We start from the raw sequence: 20,865 nt of genomic DNA, 5'->3' as shown, positions 1-20,865 counted from the left end.
ATTCAAAGAGGTCCCTCCAAGTCGTTTTTCTTCAATAATAAATTTATTTAGTGTTTTAAACGTTATTGTGTTTTTGTGTTATTTTAAATATAATAATCTCCCATATTCCATTAGAAACCATACCCTACTCCCATTATATTATATTATATACTTCACGATATATATAGTTGTATAGTTTTATACAGTTATATATATAACTAACCTAACTCAGCCTAATCCAATCTTTTTTTTTTTTTTTTTTTTTATTTAGGAAGACAGAAATCCAGTAACGGACATCTGGGAAGATAGCCCAGATAGTGTGAGACTCCCGCTTCCGGCGCCCCTAGAAGAGGGGCGGTTTCCACGGCCTACTCACTAAAACTGTCTCCCGCCCCCGCTACGCAGGGGTTGGCGGCAACCCGCCAGGCTTCCTTACCGGATGGGGCATAGTAGACCTGGTCTAAGCCATCGCTCGCAGTTGTGGAAGAAAGACTTCCCCCCTCCCCCCACCCCGCGTGTGTGTTCCATGTGTGGAGACTGGATGCTCTCAACCAAAGGGTTTTGGCCCTAGGGGCTGCGTCAAGATCTAGAGGGAGGCTCCCGGGCAAAATGCGCTGACCTCCCGCTGATCCTGTAACGCCCCCTCGGCACCGCCGCCCGGTGAGCTCGAACATACGGTAAAACCGCAACCTCCTCCACCATTTCCCACCTAAGTGTCGTTCTATAGTCTGTTACTACTGCCTATCTCTTGTGTATTGCCTGTTACTCATATTCCATTTCCGATTAACAAATTAATATCTCCGCGCTTTATAATCCTTTCCTTCCCTCTGCCTAGTTAACGCTATTTGTTTCTACTCTTGCCTCTGTTTCGGGCCTGCCGCCCCCACCCCTCGCCCCCGCGCTGTTGTTTCCTGCTCCCCCTATTTATCTATACGCGGTTTCCTGTGCGCATTATTAATACTAATGTCGTCGCTGTTACACCAAATAAAGTAATATAATGAATAAGTAAATAAATAAACAACCGAAGGATAAATATGTAATAAGTGACACGTAAAATGTAAATATAAAAGTATAAAATATATGTTATACCATAGTATGTGCGTGTAACGTATTCTACTGTTTTCCTCATCCCCGCCCCCTGCACAAATTCGTTGATATTCGCTCGCATGATTGCGTTTCCGCCCCGCGCCTAATTTCGACTTCCGCTTCTCGCTTAGGACTCCGCTTATCTCTTTTTCCCCTTTTCGCTGCCCGCTTTTCCCCTTTTTGTTCCTACTTCGCCCCAGTCTTTCTCCACAACGCTACATGAGCCCATTGCTCTCGCTATTTATTTCTTTTCTCTCTTCCAGCACTTTCCCTCGGTTCTCAATCCGTCCCCTAATGGTGCTGTGACCAGGCTGACGTTCAAGTTCCTCGTTCCAGTACTTTCCGATTAAAAAGTCTGCCCAAGCCTTCGGGTCGCTCATAGCGTTGCTCGCCATTGTTGCTGCTTTCATTTGTTGTCGCCGTTTAGGTCAGCTTAATCCAATCTAACCCAACCTATACATTCATAGTTTACAGTGCAATTATAAGAATTTTTGAAAAATTATGTAGGATCATTAAGGTGCCCTCATCAGTCACCACTGCGTGTACCAGCTAGGTACGGCACTGGTAGCAAGCTGTGGCGTCAGCTGACGCATGCGCATAAAGCTCTCGCGTGAGATAAAATCTCACGACTGCCCAACACTGCGCGGGGTACCACCGTTTCAGGTAGGTGAGTCGTGTTGTCCGCTATTATGATCGGTTTTTTTATACCACCGGTCTCAAAACAGTACGACAAGACTTCGTATACGACTAAATGATCCTGTTCATACCTAGCAAAGTATATTAATATTTACTTTTGACGAATCACACATTTTTTAATCATAACATCATTCATAGATATTAGTTCCTATATTTATTGTTTATATTTTAAAAAAGGCATCATTACTTGATATATAGTTTTTCTTTTTCTTATAAGTTATTTGAGCTAATCATTTCCGTAATACGTATTCTTCAAATATATTTTGTAGAGTAATAATTTTCCGATATTTTTTTGTTTTCCAATTTTTCAACGTCGTCAAATTGATGCAAATACCTCAAAAGATAATATTAATAATATACCGAAAATTTATTATAAATATATTCCAAATTTATAGAGATTGATATGAAATTGGATTTGAACTTCCCGCTCAAAAGACGAAAGATCCCACCAGGGAGTGCGCCTCTGGTTCCATCTTTAGTCTGTGCTCCCGCCAAACTTGTTCCGGTAAAAAGGCAACGTTATCCTTGTATCTATATTTGGCAGGTTAGTCAATTTATGAATTCCTATAAACACAAGTTTTAACCGGTCTGTCGAAAGCACTGATGGACGTCACTTAAAATACATTCAATATATAAACACTGCTATTAGGCCAACATCCTTTTTGAAATTGTATCTCAATTCGTGTAACAGGGTTAGAAAAATTGCAACCCAATTGCTTTTTTCATGGCATATTATTGATATCATCTGTGTTATCTTTCTGCTACACTGTTTGAATAATATACTGTGGTATGTATGTGTTTATACATTATTAAATTGTTAATATTCTTGAATATTGTACCTTCAGGTGATGAGCATAGTTATTGTGCATACAGCTTCAAATCTTATTATCCAAAAGGCACAAAAATTGTGTTAGACCACTGTGTTAGCTGACATGATGTTAAATGGGTTTGTCTCAGGCTACCCAGAGAAGTCGATCAATAGAAAGCAATACTTAGGTATCTATCGATGATAAAGCACTTAATAATGTCAATATGCATATGTTTAAATCTTTCGTATGAAACAACCACACATGGTTAGAATTTACTATATGCTTCATGATTTCGCTATGTTGTTAAGGAATATAGGTCTTAGCACAGTGTACGATATTCTTATTTATTTTGGGCCAGGCGAATTTGTTGTTGTTAGTTGTCCAATGGCTGGGATGTGAAAGGTTATGCGTATTGTTGAAAATTTGTTTTGTCAATGTTGCTGGTACATATGGTTAATGTTGTTGGTACATATGGTCAATGTTGTTCATCCAAAACTTCACAATAAATAGTTTCTTCTGTGTTATGTAGTCTTAACTCTTTTAGGTGCAGCAATATTTTACCCTGTAGTAATAGAATCAATTTTGGGTAAGTTTTTTGTTGATCAGCTGGTTGCTGGGTGTTCAACACAATTGATATGTTGATCATGTTCAACCACAACAAAGCATCAGCAACTTCATTGGAAGATTGTCGAATGTGCATAATGTCTATAGTAAACTGTCCAACGTAGTCAATTTGTCATAGTTGTCTCAGTGCTGCTTTATCAGATCTTTGAAGGAAATTGTACATAAGTGGTTTGTAGTCTGTCTAAATAGTAAAGTAGCATCCTTTGGTAAAATGCTTGAAATGTTTTATTGCCTTAAGAATGGTAGTAAACTTCATGTTGTAGGTGCTATACTACTGTTCTTTAAATGTGAATTGAGGGGTTTTCATGTTTCATTAACTTTTTGATGTAGCACAACTTCACTTGTTAAGCCAGAAGCATTTGTAATTAAAAGTAATAGTATATTAATTTTGGGATGTGCCAGCAAAAGTGCATTCACCAATTTTCCCCTTCAGTTTCCTGTTTCTTAACATTCTAAGCATTTATTTAGAGAGGTTTGTTTCTGTGCAGCAGTTTGTTTCTTATTGTTCATAAATATTTAAAAAGACTGTGCAGCATTTCTTAGGCCAAAGGTTATTACATTATATTTGGTTGCTTTTTTCCAGTCTTTTAATGCAATCTGAGTGTGGTGATATACTTTTTCTAGATCCAGTATTGTGAATATTGTCATTTTGTTTAGTCTGTGAGAGAAGTATTGGATGTGGAGTATTGAATGCATGTCTGATAATGTGAGGCTATTGAGTTTTCTACATTTGCCACATAGGCTTTAATCACCGTTTTTCTTGGTCATGAGGATCTACAAAAGTGACGCAAATCCTTTGAGCAAGAAAATGGTTAATTTTTCTTTGTACTGCTTACAGTTTTTCCAGAGGGAGTTTTAGTTTTAGCTTTAGTAACAATGTGATGTTTTATACTTTGGTACATTTTATTATGATATTGGTCATGTGATCTTAATATACTGTTTTAAAGGAATCGATACAGATTGGAACTGCAAAGCGTGTAAGAGAATGTAGTTTCATTAGTTTATGAATTTTCTATTGCATGTGTATAGCATAAGTATTACCTATCGGATCTTTGGTACAATAAAAAGTCTAGTCGAATCAGGTAGTCCAATGTGCCTTTAAGCCAAATGAATACGTCAGTTGATAGCACATTGAAAAAAAAGCATCTCATGCCAAGTTTCAATCCCCTGTCTCATCTATGGAGAGAGTAAAAAGGAAAAAACAAAATTCCAGTTGTTGGCCTATTTTTTCTATTCGATTTTGCATAAAAATTCTGAAATTGAAGTCCACATAACGCATATTATAGAATTTTTTCAGATATTTTGATCACAAATTGTAATTGTGAAAAATCAAAAATAAAAAAAATGTTATTTTCTATTGAAGATGACGGAGCACTACTTTTGTATAAATGTGATAGTTAGATATTGGTACAATTATTATTCTCTCATTTTTTTATATTTTACGGCAAGGTGCGCCGTAGTCAAAAAAATCAAAAACCGATATATGTAGGAAGTTTAAAAGAAAATAAAATGATATAAAAGAAAAGAAAATGAAACGAATTGCTTTTTCAAATCGGAGCACTTACCCGCCATCTCTCTCTCTCTCACTTTATAAACAAATCGATTCATTCCTTAAAAAACGCATAACTTGCACAAAAATTGATTAATCAAAAAACCCCTACGTACTTCCAAAACCAATTGTATATAGATTATAAATTCCTTTTATTTTTGATTCCACGACTCATACATAACGAGAAATCCGTCCTCCCGTAGGAGTGTTTTTACAAAAGCTGTTTCCGCCGATCGGCTCTGTCGCCTCCATTTTGTACGAAAATGACAATCAAAAATTATTTTGTCGTAGTTCAATATGTATTAAATAAACCCTCTGAAAAGAAATTCTTTTCCGTTTGTCGTTCTTCCAAAATAAATTGTCAAAGTTAGGCCTCTTTTTCGGGCTCTAGAGTGGTGTTACCCCTTAAATATTATTCGATATGAATACTATTAAATGTAGGTTCTTTGTACCTGTGGATATAAAAATGTATAACAATTATTCAAAAACACTTACAAGCGATAAAAAAAATGAAAAACGTAACGTGGAAAAACCAAATCACTTCAAAATTAAGGGTGCATTTGACCATATTCGGTTAGAATTATTCTATAAAAATGGATGCCATAATCCGAGGTTTCAATTTGGTTGTGTCCAACATTTCCATGTTTGTACCGTTAGCTGTGTAGATTTTAAAATCAGTACGAGTGAAATCTCTTGTTAAGTCTCTAATCTAGTAATAAAAAAACCTGAACAATTTTTGTCTAACTTAGATTGTTTCTATTTAGGAGTAACAAGAAGAGTAAATATCTAGTTGCCAAAAATATAGAAAACACCATTTTTCGTCGCCAGTGCAATTTTGAGAAAAAGTAATATTTCTTCATGATTTTCTTTTCAGACTATTCTCAGACCTCAAATCTAGTTCGGTACAGAGCCCAATTTTGCTAAAATAGTGCGTGACAAATTTTCGTCTATTTAAAACTTTAGCTTCCTGTTCGTGAAATTTTAATGATAAAATAGTAAGCTCGGGCTCTCTATCGACATAGATTAACGTTCATGGCGAATTTCATGGAATTTCAAAGAAATCATGGCGCAATATTACTTTTTCGCAAAATGCCATCGACAAGGAGAATTCACTGCAGGACGCTGTACACTGAACTACTGATCGTAACGCGATTAACATCCTTGGCAGAAAAACATGTGCAAGCTTCTACATCTTCTTATAACAGACCCTTGAGAAATATGTTTGACAGGGAAGAGAGAAAGAGAAAGAGGAATCGAAGGAGTCACGCTGATCGTGTTACGATCACCAGTTTAGGGTAAAACGATCGAAGCACAACGTTAAGAAAAAAACAATCGTTAAAGTTATTTTTGGATAATAGTAGTTCACGCGTTTTCGCTTCTTTATCCATCGTTATTATAAGTTACTTAAAAGTGACAATAAAATATTGCAGTGAAAAATGGCAATGAAAAGTGTCAGCGAAGCAAAGTTCACTCACCCGACTGTGACATCAGCTGTTATGTAGTGAGTATCAAGATCAGTGAAACGACTCATTCATGAGGACTCATTTTCACCGAAGTAACATTATTTTTAAACACTAAGTGAGTCCGATTTATATTATTTTTGCATGTTTTGTGAATTTAAAGTAGACAGGTGTTAATACATTTATTAAATATTAGATTTAAAATCTTTCTGATAAATAGAAAAGTTATTTTTCATTCAAAATATGCAACTTTTTTTTGCATCTTTGTAAGGTGCAAAATTGTGTGTAATTGTGTACAACAGTTTTTGATATTTTGTTCCTTATTCTTTGTAAATAACGCATAACCTAATTTTTTATTTCTTTTATTTGGTATTTGACGTGACTTTGATGTAGCGGCTTTTTGTTAGCAATTACACAGTCATGGCGTAAACGTACTTGTTCATGATTATGCCTAGCTGACAGGCTCAAAACTGTCGCCCTAGTTTCTGGACGCGTGCAATTATTGTGCTCTGATTGGTGCATGTTTTTGATTAACAATTGAAAAATGAAGCCTCAGTCCACATTTTGGTTGACTTGAACATTTAAATTGCACATTAAAACTTTCAGGCTGTACTTCCAAAAATCGACATGCTCTAAGTTTTGGAGCATGAAATTTTGGGAATGGATTTCTTTTAATAATAATGTTGATTCGGAGAAGCATTTTTGGCGACTTGAGAAAAAATTTTTGCATGAGTTAGGTGCCATTTTTCGGACGCAATTATTCCCGGCAGGATACTTGAGGCAGATTTGAAGGTGATTTTGATGTTATGAAATCTGCTATTTTCAGTTGTTTTTTAAAAGGTATCAATGTATCAAGAGTACTAGAATTACAATATAACACATGGTTCATTGTGCTTCGTTACTAATGTATTACATGTATAAAAATGGATTGCATTAATTTATATTTTCTTGCAAAGAAAATGACTGACCACGAAAGAGCGCTTGAATGGCTAAAAGAAGTAAATTTAATATCTAGGGAAAAGTGGTGTCCAAAACATAAAATGAAGAAGCTTTACAATAATGAAACAGAACGATTAGGCAATTTCTGATGTTAAAGATCAGGAAAAATATGATCACAGTATTATAGCTGTTCACAACACATCGTAGTCACGCCTTTTATTAATTAATTTATTTTGAAATTATGCTTGCACAATCACTAGAAATTTTCTATGTGAAAATTTCGATAGGTTCGAGCACTGGCATTTGTGTATTCAAAAGTCAATAATAATAACTTATGCTTCTGCATGGCAATTCTCATATAATCAGACTCAGCATGAGTTTCCTATCGTTGAGGACGAAACGGTTTCAACTGAATCAATTGTTGATAGATTTTTGTTATGTTCAGAATTGTGTGTTTTAGCCCTTGACAGACAATATGAATTAGGAGAATTAATCAATGGTCTTGCTGTAATAGTTGAAATTGATGAGCGTAAAATTGGACGAAGGAAGTTTGAAAGAGGACGTTTGCGTGAAGAATATGGGTATTATGTACAATTTTTATGGCTGTTGTTATTTTAATATATTTATTTTTAATTTTTATTTCCTATTTCGTATTAAAAATTTATAATAGGGATGATAGAGCGAGAAGAGCAAAAATATCGGTTCGAAATATGTCCTGGAAACAAACAAAATGAAAATACTTTTGTTTCATTAATTAGGAATCATGCGGCAATCGATTTGGAAACACATAGGGATTGTTGGAAGAGTTATATAAATTTTAATAATTATGGTTATGTTAACAAAACTATAAATCATAGCACTAATTTCGTAGACCCAGAAAGCGGTGCTTATACTCACAATATTGAATCGTCCTGGTGTGTTTTCAAAGCATGATTCAGTAGAGGAGATAATAGACAAGATAGTTTCATTGATCACATGTGCGAGTTTCTGTGGCGTTTCCAAACAAGATAAAATGAGAAAGAACCATTTATCCAATTAGCTGATGATATTAAACATGTATACTCTGCATATCAATAATATTTTCATACCAATATAATTCAAGCCTTAACTTCAGTAAATTAGATTAGGTTAGGTTAGGGTAGATTAATATTAAAAAATCATAGGCATCAGTTGAATTTAATTTCTATGGCTTTTAACTATTGGGGTTGCCATTGTAGAAAGCGTAGATAACATTAGGTACAAACACTATGCCGATAAAATAGGGAATGACACCCAAACGATAACAAATTTTTTTCTCAGTCGCCAAAAATCCTTCTCGGAATCATTATTTTTATTAAAAAGAAACCCATGCCCCAAAATTGGACTAATTTGGAGCATGGAGGTTGTAGGAAGTTCATCCTGTGCGGAAATGCAGTTTCCGGTGAAACGTTTGACTGTATGTAGGTGTCGCCATAGTATCCCCCTTTGTAGAGTTTTTCTTCGTGATTTTTAGAACTTTACTTTATCGACGTGAAAGTGGTAAAAGAATTTCACACATGGTTTAAATATAACAAAGGTTTCTTTATATTTATTAACAATAATAATCACAAATATAGTGCGAGTTTAAAACTTTACATAAAATATGATCGCGCACTATTATACGTAACTATTGCGAAGCTAAACTTGTACTCATTTTCCTACAATTTCCACGTCTGTACGCTTACATGTACACTTTCACAAGAGAATGAAGCTCACCTACGTGCGGAAATGCACTTTCCGCCGGATCGCCAAACCAGAAGTAGGTGGCGCCACACTTTTGTAGAGTGAGTCCTCCTTTGATTAAGGACCCCACTTCACCAACTAATATTAATCCGGTAAAATAATCACTCGTTTATTTAACGTGAAAGAGTTTCATAAGTTTATTAACAATGTCTGATTAACTATTTGTTATATTAGACTTTATATTAGACTTTAGGATATACATAAGTATTGCTGTGTCAATACATAGTGCTATGTCAATGAATTTTATATGAATACTTAACATACATGTCCACTGTACTTACACATTGTAAAATTAAATGATATTTTCATTGTAACTCTTTCTGGTACACAATATTTTTTGTTTGTTTATTTTGTGCTTAAATAAACAAAGATGATGGTTTTCCAACGCGCGAACAGTCAACATACAATTGACCAGGCGAGAAACGTGGGTTCTCTAAATTATGGTTATATCGAAAGCAAGCCTCACTTTAGACTGCAGCCGTTTTAATTAAAACGGTATGTCGATTCGAATCATTGGAATGTGTGTTGCTTCGATCACATTATTAAGTAATTTTTTGATCGCTAGCAGTGTACCGTTACAAAGACGCGGCTGGTTGATATTTCGTAATATTATGACAACCAATCTGAATTTTAATTGAAGATTATAGGGTGACAGCCCTGGCAAATCTAGCGAGTTCAAAAATTCGGGTGGATAGTTGACGACATCATCTTGGTTAGTAGCGGAATAAACTGATTTGTATGTTCTCAATTCGCCGGCAATTTCATTTTGAATTTTGAAATTTAATTCATTTACACCTATGTTTTTAGGAGCCAGTACAGCTCGTTCGCTTAACCAAATCTAATCTCTGAAATTTTTAACAACGTTTGGGAACACCTTTTCAATAAGTTCAGCTTTTGATTTAGTCAACTGACAAAGATTATTAACAAACGTGACACACCCAGTCAAAACGTCTACAGGGAGTTCGCCATTACCACTGCCAATGAGTTGTTTTGAGAATATTTTCCCACATCGAACATTTTGCAACTCGACATGCATATTCTTGTTTAAAATAAATATCTTAACGTGTTTCCACAAAATGGAGGACTTTAAATATGTGTAACGATTCTGGAACCTAGACCCAGATGTTAACAGCGCTCGTGAGGTAAAGAACGGCTTTTACCTACTGAACGATTCGTTTTGAAAAATTACTAAATCGATAGAATGTGGGATTCATGTGGTGCGCGGTTAACGATCGATGGAATATTCCATCGACGGAAAATACAATGCTTTACTCGCGCTCTTCACGCTCGCTCGAACAAACGGTCGTCATTTTGGTTTGTATAAACATTTGCAGATACAGTATTCATTCCGTAAATGTTAAAAAGATCTCTACCGTAAATGTTAAAATCGTATCCCCACTACTGGGGGGGATCACCCTCGAAATCAGTCAAGAATGAAACTCGATCGGTCGCCGAAACGACGAGGATGGAATATCGGTGAGACACATACATACTAATGCAAGCAAAGGAAAAGATTGTAACTTTCTTATTTCTTACTATTTTTTCATGAAACTTTTACTGTTGTATTTGTCTAGATTTCCTGATTAAAATGACACCAAACATGATATAATTACGTTAACAATTGTGTGTGTAACGAGTGATTAAAGTTTTTAACATAAAAGAGGAGGGCGAATGGAAAAGAAAGAGAAGCAGAAGGTTGACGCGTTCGGCAAATATGAAGCACTCGTGCGTCTTCTGTCTTTTAAATTCAAAAATCAAAATTCTTTATTTTTGGGATTTCATCAATGAAGCTTTGATTATCGTATTCGTCTCGTTTTTCTGATTAAAATGGTACCAAACACGGTATAATTAAAATCATAATTGCTTGTATAGCAAGCCTTTAGTAGGAATTCGCACCTCTACCGTAAATGTTACATGTCAAACTTTTATGGCTTGTTACATAAGTAATTACGATCGTAATCATATCGTGTTTGGTGTCATTTTAATCAGAAAAACGAGACAAATACGATGGTAAAAGTTCCATTGACGAAAAACCAAAAATAAAGAATTTTAATTTTTAAATTTAAAAGACAGAACACGCACGAGTCTTTCATATTTGCCGAACGCTCGAAACTCTATCCCTCTTTGTCTTTTGTATGGCTGTCTCTTTCTACGTTCGGCACACTACAAAGAATGTAAGACCTCTACCGTAAATGTTACAATCGAGACCGGCAAAAGTAACATTTACGGAGTGAATACTGTAACACATCACTCAATAAGTCTCCCGTCTAAGAAAAACAAATTTTTTTTTAGAAATTCCACTTTAATCATCAATATACTTTCCTTCCAGTGTGATACATTGATTCCAACGCTCCTCTAAATTTTCAATTCCCTTTATACAGGGTGTTCGGCTACTGGTGGGCATAATTTTAGGGGGTGGTAGCTGGGGTGATTCTGAACAACTTTTTCCTTTGCCAAAATGCTGATTAAAGCTTAGTTTTTGAATTACTAATGAAAAACACTGACCAATCAGAGCGCTTAGAATAGCGCGCGCTCAGATGTGTGAGCGACGGGTGCAAGCGTGACGGTTGACCCTGGTCGTGAACAAACAAATCACGCGATATCGGTAACATAGTTACCATCATCGGTAATACGTCAGCCGGTAAGTAGTTATTGATTGATTGATCGATTGATTCTTGTTGCGGGCGTCGACTACTGTGGTCATTAGCCCGGTAAGTAGTTATAAAATTCACAACTATTAATAAGTATAAATTTATTAACGAAACTAATTGTATGGATTAAGCGAAAATAAAGGTAAAGATCAAGCGCAGTTTCTTTAGATAATTAAAAAAAATGATTATTTGTTTAACGACATAAAATTAAAGAATACTCGGACGCTTACCTCATGAGTGAATTTACGATGCGAGAATTCTTCATTAATTTTGAAGCATATCGTCGTATGGCAAGAAACCTATTTACTCGCTAAAATCCACAAGAGCATATCAATATCCGCTCTATGGGATTGTCAAGTAAAAAGGGTGACTGTCATATTTGATGTTTTCCATATAATAATAGTACAATTTTCGGAACCTACACTAAACAAACACACAATTACACAAGCACCACGATTGTCCAGTCCTTAGTATCGAAACGTTAAAAATATCCACCTTTTTTACACATCAATTCGTTTACGAAAGTTCCTCACCATGTACACATGACACATTATGCGCGATGAGTGATTCTTCTTCATACTATCTCCTTTTGTCAGCTTTTTCAGCTTCTTTTAAATATGTATTTTTCTCCGTCGTACATGTAGATAAATATTCTATTATGTCTTTTGTAGCTATGTTCTCTTCTGAAAACTGCGTGCAATTATGTTGCATTTCGGAAATTATATCTTTTTCCTCTTCTTCTTCTGCTTCAGTTTCCATCTGGTGGTGTGGCGTAATAATTTTTTCCACGCATTTTTGATATTGCTTTGCGTAACTGTATTCCATGCGTCATTAATTATTTCAATGCAATCCTTGATTGTGTACTTCTGATAAAAATCTTGAATTCCCGTTTTATTTCGGGTTACATGTCGAGTTAGTTTATGCAGGAAATGTTTTTTTGGTTTTTGTATTATTCCTTGATCCATCGTGTTCGCAGGAAGCTTTCAAATCACTTCGCGAATTATTTTTATACTAAATTGTCTCTATAAGTTAAAATAGACATTATTAATAAACATTATAAAAACTCTTGCACATTAATAAAACAAGTGATTACCCATTTTTACCCACTTAACATTAGTCGGTAAAGTTAAATCCTGCTTTGATTAAAGTCTTCACAGAGGGTATTACTGTGGCGACACCTACATACAGTCAAACGTTTCACCGGAAACTGCATTTCCGCACAGGATAAACTTTCGAAAACTACCATGGTTCAAATTGGTTCGAATTTGAGGGACGGATTTTTTTTTAAATAAAAATAATGATTCCAAGAAGGATTTTTGGCGACTCGAGAAAAAATTTTTTTATCATTTGGGTGTCATTTCCTATTTTATCGGCATAGTATTTGCACCTAATGTTATCTACGTTTTCTACAATGGCAACCCCAATAGTTAAAAGCCATAGAAATTAAATTCAACTGATGCCTATGATTTTTTAATATTAATCTACCCTAGCCTAACCTAATCTAATTTACTGAAGTTAAGGCTTGAATTATATTGGTATGAAAATATTATTGATATGCAGAGTATACATGTTTAATATCATCAACTAATTGGATAAATGGTTCTTTCTCATTTTATCTTGTTTGGAAACGCCACAGAAACTCGCACATATGATCAATGAAACTATCTTGTCTATTATCTCCTCTACTGAATCATGCTTTGAAAACACACCAGGACGATTCAATATTGTGAGTATAAGCACCGCTTTCTGGGTCTACGAAATTAGTGCTATGATTTATAGTTTTGTTAACATAACCATAATTATTAAAATTTATATAACTCTTCCAACAATCCCTATGTGTTTCCAAATCGATTGCCGCATGATTCCTAATTAATGAAACAAAAGTATTTTCATTTTGTTTGTTTCCAGGACATATTTCGAACCGATATTTTTGCTCTTCTCGCTCTATCATCCCTATTATAAATTTTTAATACGAAATAGGAAATAAAAATTAAAAATAAATATATTAAAATAACAACAGCCATAAAAATTGTACATAATACCCATATTCTTCACGCAAACGTCCTCTTTCAAACTTCCTTCGTCCAATTTTACGCTCATCAATTTCAACTATTACAGCAAGACCATTGATTAATTCTCCTAATTCATATTGTCTGTCAAGGGCTAAAACACACAATTCTGAACATAACAAAAATCTATCAACAATTGATTCAGTTGAAACCGTTTCGTCCTCAACGATAGGAAACTCATGCTGAGTCTGATTATATGAGAATTGCCATGCAGAAGCATAAGTTATTATTATTGACTTTTGAATACACAAATGCCAGTGCTCGAACCTATCGAAATTTTCACATAGAAAATTTCTAGTGATTGTGCAAGCATAATTTCAAAATAAGTTAATTAATAAAAGGCGTGACTACGATGTGTTGTGAACAGCTATAATACTGTGATCATATTTTTCCTGATCTTTAACATCAGAAATTGCCTAATCGTTCTGTTTCATTATTGTAAAGCTTCTTCATTTTATGTTTTGGACACCACTTTTCCCTAGATATTAAATTTACTTCTTTTAGCCATTCAAGCGCTCTTTCGTGGTCACTCATTTTCTTTGCAAGAAAGTATAAATTAATGCAATCCATTTTTATACATGTAATACATTAGTAACGAAGCACAATGAACCATGTGTTATATTGTAATTCTAGTACTCTTGATACATTGATACCTTCTAAAAAACAACTGAAAATAGCAGATTTCATAACATCAAAATCACCTTCAAATCTGCCTCAAGTATCCTGCCGGGAATAATTGCGTCTGTAAAGTAGGGAATGACATTTAAATGATGTAAAATTTTTTTTGACTCTTCAAAAATTCTTCTCGGAATCAATATTTTTATTAAAAAGAAACCCACTCTCAAATTTTCAGGCAATTTGGAGCATGTAGGTTTTTGGAAGTACAGTCTAAAATATAATTATTCTTTAAATAATCCTGCTCAACAGAAACGCCGGACATATACGAAAATGAAGTTTAATAAAGATAGATAGTTATGCGGGACGCGGGGCAGGTTGCGGAAAATGAATGTTGTCGATTTACTTGACGAGTCGCCAACGTTTTCTTCGAATCGCTTTCTTTTGAATACATATGTGAAACTGAACATACCGCCCGCCTCGCATTCAGAGAATGCGAAACGATACATATGAGCTCACGACGACAAAATAAATTAGCTCAACGTTTGTAAACATTAAGAACACTGATAGATAAATGTGATTTACTTGCAGACTAAACGAAAAAACAAGAATAGAATAACGAACAATAACCTAATATTTATAACTTAATGATTAACGAGATTTATAAGTAAGACATACATAATGAATTTGAAATAACGCATTAACTAATAGACGATCACAATACAGGTTACAATGGATATAATCTAATTATATCGTGGTGCTTGAATCATTATTTTCTAAAATCGAAATTGGTAGCAGACAGATCTGCGTTACTGGTCGTTTTGATTCGCCGTCTATAGTACTCATGGTGATAACACGAACCTTTTGATCCGTACCCGGATGCAGTTGAGTGATACGTGCGAGTTGCCACTTATTGTAAGATCGAACAGATTCCTAGTTGAACCTTGGGCAGCCTCGCGATTGCAGAACTTTAGTCACTTTAACTTGGCGACGCAGTCGCGCTTAGATAATTGACGTGAAACGAACATCTCACCGAGATGTAAACGTATGCGCTTCTTCAAACGTGCTGATTAGAAAACGAGTAGGGCTCGCCCAAGGTTCGACGCTCTTATATGCAGTTGTCTGGGTTTCGCTATTGGACAATTTTGATTGTTCCCAGTTGCGGCAGTTCGAGAATCCAAACAAAGAGTGGAGTTCGCGTGGTAACCTGATTGACTTAGCTGTTGCCGTGCGTCGGTTTGACGGTTAGAGTCGCGACAACGACTACGTTAGAAAAACAATGTAACCTCCAACGAATTTAGCCGGTGTTATTGTAGGCGACCAGAAAAAGTGTACTTTTCGCGTTTCTACCGGCTTTGCCTTACCTCTTGCTTGGATTCTCGAACAGCCGTCATCGTCCTATCTTTATTCCAGTTTTAAGATAGATATCGTAAATCTTTTTATACTTACTACTATTTTTAAACCATTCAGAATATCATTTCAACATACAAATTACCGTTCTGGAAATGATAAAAAAATTATATTTTCAGAGTTGCTATGTAATTTTCAATCGTGGGGCAATTCTTCATCAACACATGCAATGCCTTTAATTGCACGTACTCTACATTATTACGAAGATATTACTCTTCACATAAGTACAATTTACGCGTTAAGATCTTCCGTGCATTGAATACTGCCACCAATATGCGACCATAACGCGGATCAAATAGAATATCTGACTCGAGCAGCATATTTTTATAGAGACACCTATGGACCTTCAAATTCATTTTTTAAATAAATTAGTATAAAAAATGTTATATAATATAATTTCTAGAATACTATGTATAGAAATCAGTCGTGTACTGAATGAAATAACTTCAACGACAATAATATTTTTTCCACAAGCGAAATTAAAAATTCCAATTTATCCGTATTTTGTCTTTTGACCTATAGTTTACATGTGTAAAATTTGATCAAAATAGTACAAAGCTTTATTAAAAAAATTTGCAAAATAATGTTAATTTTTAATATATTTTTTAAACAAATAAATTTTTCAAAAATCCACTTCGGCCATATTATTGGCCTTCTAAAACAGAAAAATTTGCACTTTTAATTTTTTGTCTAGGCCTAATAGTTCCTGAGATATTCGAGAAAATATGTTTTGCAGCCCCAACTTTAGGGGCCATTTTCACCCTTTCAGCATGGACGATGGCCGATAAAAAAAAATACGTGTCAAATATTTTTTTGCGTTCTATATCATACTCAAAGCGCATCAAAATCGGCGATTGGCGATTGGGTAATGTCCCTTGTAAGTCGATTAAATTAATCGACATGCCGGCTAGCCTTCAAGCGAGTGGTACCCCCTCCAAGGAGGAGTTAAATCGAATTCTCCTCACGAATCGCGAGAAATTATCCATATTGGCCGCTGCCAGCGGAGTTTCTTCCATATTTGAAAACCCCAACCGTGTGGCCCCCATTAATTCATCAAACAAAATGGACGCCATCCCATGCGTCCCTACTAGTAACTGTTTCAGCGTTCTTGCTGACGCATCCGATTGTTTGGAGGAGAACTCCAGCGCTCCCCTGCAGAATTCGTCTTCGGCCGGTAAAATTACCGACGGTCGCTCTAATACCGACACTGATATACCGGTAGCGGAACCTAACAGACACTCGCGCCAAACCTCGGAGAAAGTTCCACCTATCTATGCCTCCCACTTTTCTTGCTCTGCCTCGGTTTTCGAGAAGCAACTCACAGACTTATGCGGCAAAACCTTCAAACTTAAGTTGCTCAAAAAAGGGATCCGCATCCAATTCGATAATCTCGACTCTCATAAAAAAATGATTAACTTCCTTAAAGAGAACAATAAGAATTTCTTCACTTTTACAAGGAACAGCGAGAAGATCCTTAGCGTTGTCCTTCGTGGCCTCCCTGCCACTCCTACGGACGCTGTCCTGTCTGAAATCAAGAACCACGGCTTGCTGCCAACCTCCATATTTCAAATTGGCAAGTCGATTTCCAAGCCAATCTTCCGTGTCAACTTCCCTGCCGGTACTAGTCTCTCTCAAGTCAACAAAATTGGCTTCCTGTTTTCAACCAGAGTCTATTGGGTCAGATATTATTCCAATAAGAACCACACTCAGTGTTTCCGCTGCCAGGCCTTCCGGCACTCGGCGTCAAAGTGCAACATGCCCCCGAGGTGTGTTAAATGCGGTGCCAAACATCGCACTGCGGATTGCTCCAAGACGCCCGATACCCCTGCGAGGTGCGCGAACTGCGGCGGGCAGCACACAGATAACTACTCCGGCTGCCCCTCACTACTGGATTATCTTAGTCGTCGAGACTCCAAGAGGTCCAAGCCTCTTCCCCCTCCGTCGGCGATTGACTTTCCTGGCCTCAAAAACAGGCAAAATCTGAGTAGTTTGGCCTCCCCTCCTAGCCGTCCCGCCAGGCCATCCCGCCCCATGGGTCCTCTTCCGTTTGAGGAGCCCATGCCTCGTGCGTTGTCATACGCTGATGCTGCTAAGCATGGGCCACTGCCCCGTATTCAGTCAGCTCCTTCCGATGAGGGGGCTAAGTTCAATGAATTAATGAGCGAGTTCCAGGCCCTCCACTCGCTGGTAGATGTTGACTTAATGTTGTCGACCGTCAAAACCCTCAATACTCGCCTTCGTGGCTGTAATTCCGATGCACAAAAGTTTCAAGTCTTTATCTCAGTTCTTGGTAGTCTAAAATAAAATCTATGGCTTCCTTCCCCAACATTCTTCTTTGGAATATCAGGTCCTTCAAAAGGAACAGAAATGAGCTTCTCCTTCTCATCTCGAAGGAACAACCTGATATTGTGCTGATTACAGAAACTTTTCTGTCTCCCACTGATGTCGTCAGCAGCCCAGGCTTTTCCATGGTTAGACAGGATAGAATCTCTGGCACTGGAGGCGGGGTTGCTATTCTTCTTAATAAAAATCTCGCTCATTCAGTGATCAACATGAATAGAGTTGTCGGGTATGAGTTCTGCGCTGTTAAACTGAGGCATCCAAAATTCTATGTGGGGGTGGCCTACGTCCCACCCTCCACCACTCTCTCTCCCTCCCATTTGGATAATCTGACCAGTATTGGTTCTCCATTTGTCATCGGTGGGGATTTTAATGTCAAGCACCGCCATTGGAACAATTCCAGGGCCAATCCCAGTGGGAAGATATTATATCAGCACTTCTCCAACAACTATGAAGTGATTTTCCCAAACCATTTCACCAGGTCGGCCCCTGGTGTGAGCCCCTCCACCTTAGACATCTTTCTGGTAGACTCGGACCTTTCATTCATATGTGACACCCGTGACCCGGGTCCCTTTGACCACTCCCCAGTGGTCCTTGCTGCATCTACGGAGAGCCTCTCCTGGGGAATTGATGTAGAGATTGATTGGGAGAAGTATCGATCTCTGACGGGCAACTTTGATATGCGTTCTGCCTTCGCTGGTCCGCGGGATATTGATGATGTTGTCCGGAGCATTGTCACCCTGATGCATTCCGCTAGAAGGGCTGCCACCCTGAAAATTGACACATCTCGCACTCGACACGCGTTTCTTCAAAATGATCCTTATCTTCTCTCACTCATCAGGAAAAGGAGGCATCTTAGAAAGCACGTCCAGCGTTTTGGATCTTCCTTTTTACATCCGTTTGTTCGGATCCTTATACATAAGGACTGGATTAATAAACTGGGTTCTTTCCAAAAACCTAACCCTACCTTTTGGCCAGTCTATAAAATTCTTGCCGGTAAATCTACAAGTACACCGCTTCCTGTCTTGAGTAGGGGTGGCCAGCCTATTTCTAGTGCGCCTGAAAAAGCTGAGATTCTCGCGGACCAGTCTGAGTCAGTCTACATCGAGGCTAGCGCTGCTAGCTCTCCCCTTCAATTAACGGTCGACAACTTCATTATGGAGTTCTCCAGGAACCAAACCCCCTCCCCAACGTCATGGGCTGATCTAACGCCGAGGGCTGTCTCGGATGTTATCTCAGGCTTTAAAAATTCCAAAGCTCCTGGGAAGGATGGAGTTTTTGCTCTTATGCTTAAACACGCCTCCAAAAAGCTCATTGTACAGATCTTCTACATTTTCCAGTTCTGTCTGATTAACTCCTATTTCTCTGTCGACTAGAAACAGGCGAAGGTCGTCCCCATCCACAAGCCCGGCAAGCCTGCCGACCAGGCTTCGAGCTACAGGCCCATCACCCTGCTTTCTATTCTCGGAAAGACGCTTGAAATAATCATCTCCCGATCAATCAATAGTCATTTAAAAGAACAAAAAATTGTCATTGACCAACAGTTTGGTTTCAGGAAGTCACATTCCACCCTACACCAGATTACTAGAATCGCCCAACGCATAATCCACGGGTTTAATACTAACAAGTCCTCTGTCATGGTCCTGCTTGACCTGGCAAAGGCTTTTGATTCTGTTTGGCACCATGCTTTAATCTTTAAACTTCACTGCCTTAAATTTAACCGGAATCTAATAATGCTCATTTTTAACTATCTTTCCAATAGATCCTTTTTCGTCAAAGTTGATGGGTCCTGTTCCTCCCCTCGTCGGGTCCTTGCGGGCGTACCTCAGGGGTCTGTTCTCGGCCCTATTCTTTTCAATATATTCATCAACGACATTCCTTCTCTTTTTAACTGCATGCTTGCTCTATATGCTGATGATACCGCTTTACTCACTTCTTCCTTCAAGGTGCATGTGGCTTGTCTTCGCGTTCAATTTTACCTCGACCTTATTACTGATTTCTTCGTGAGATGGAAACTTTCTCTTAACGCTGAAAAAACTGAAGCGATTGTTTTCTCCAGGAAGCGCGAGCCCGTTTGCACCACCCTTAAGGTGAACGGCATCTCGATTGAGTGGTCCAACTCTGTGAAATACCTTGGAGTCATACTTGATAATAGACTCAACTGGATCCCGGCTATTGACGACCGTATAGACAAAACCTGGAAGGCTTTCGGAGTACTTAAGCCACACATCGCGAGATCTTCGAACCTGAACTCTAACATCAGGTTGGCCTTGTACCGCATGTGCATCCGACCCGTGCTCACATACGGGTTCGTGGTCTGGTGGGATTGTGTTTCAGACTCGCGCAAGCTTCTGTTTCAGCGTGTGCAAAACAAAATTATTAAATTTATCTTGAATATTCCTAAATTCCCATTCGTAATTAGAACAGCTGACCTATGTGCTATGGCTCGCACTCCTCGTTTAGACGAATATGTCTTAGGCCTTTCTGAAGGATTTAACATTGATGTTCCTGAAAATCTCCTTATTCACGACCTTAAAAACTTCAATATTCATAACATTCCATACAGAATTAAACAGATTTCTTCTTATTAATAGGTTCAACCAACTAGCCAACCATGCTTAACCTAATTATCATCCTAGTTTTTATTCTTGCTTTGCTTCTCTTGAGTTTCTTCTGTCTATTTTCCTCTGGAATGTTTGTCCTGTGAATTTCGTATCCTTTCTCACGGGCTGCTTGTCTCGCTCGTGGTATTGTTCATAACCGGCCCCTTCCCCTGGCCATGATTGTTCATCTCTCGTCTGCTTATTCCATTTTTCCTTTTTGTGGTTTTTTGCAAATTTTCCACATCCCATCTCAGGTCACTATTAGTATTTCTAA

The 20,865-nt window shown here is 37.3% G+C and overlaps 1 protein-coding gene and 1 long non-coding RNA gene across 2 annotated transcripts; both read left to right on the top strand.

Annotated features, from left to right (window-relative positions):
• Positions 1-1,999: 1,999 nt before the first annotated feature.
• LOC143265868 (uncharacterized) lies at positions 2,000-6,291 on the top strand. Its single transcript, XR_013040633.1, has 2 exons — positions 2,000-2,305; positions 6,174-6,291. It is a non-coding gene; the product is annotated as an uncharacterized LOC143265868 (long non-coding RNA).
• A 9,991-nt stretch (positions 6,292-16,282) lies between these two features.
• Positions 16,283-20,865, top strand: LOC143265867 (uncharacterized). The gene is made up of 2 exons (XM_076540282.1): positions 16,283-18,191; positions 18,470-20,865. The coding sequence occupies exon 1, from the start codon at positions 16,426-16,428 to the stop codon at positions 17,950-17,952; it is 1,527 nt and encodes a 508-aa protein (XP_076396397.1). The 5' UTR covers positions 16,283-16,425; the 3' UTR covers positions 17,953-18,191; positions 18,470-20,865.

This window comes from Megachile rotundata, chromosome 2 (assembly GCF_050947335.1).
Source record: "Megachile rotundata isolate GNS110a chromosome 2, iyMegRotu1, whole genome shotgun sequence".
In the NCBI taxonomy this organism is placed as follows: Eukaryota; Metazoa; Arthropoda; class Insecta; order Hymenoptera; family Megachilidae; genus Megachile; species Megachile rotundata.
Note: the sequence above shows the minus strand (reverse complement) of the source record. Positions and strands in the feature narration are given on the sequence as shown.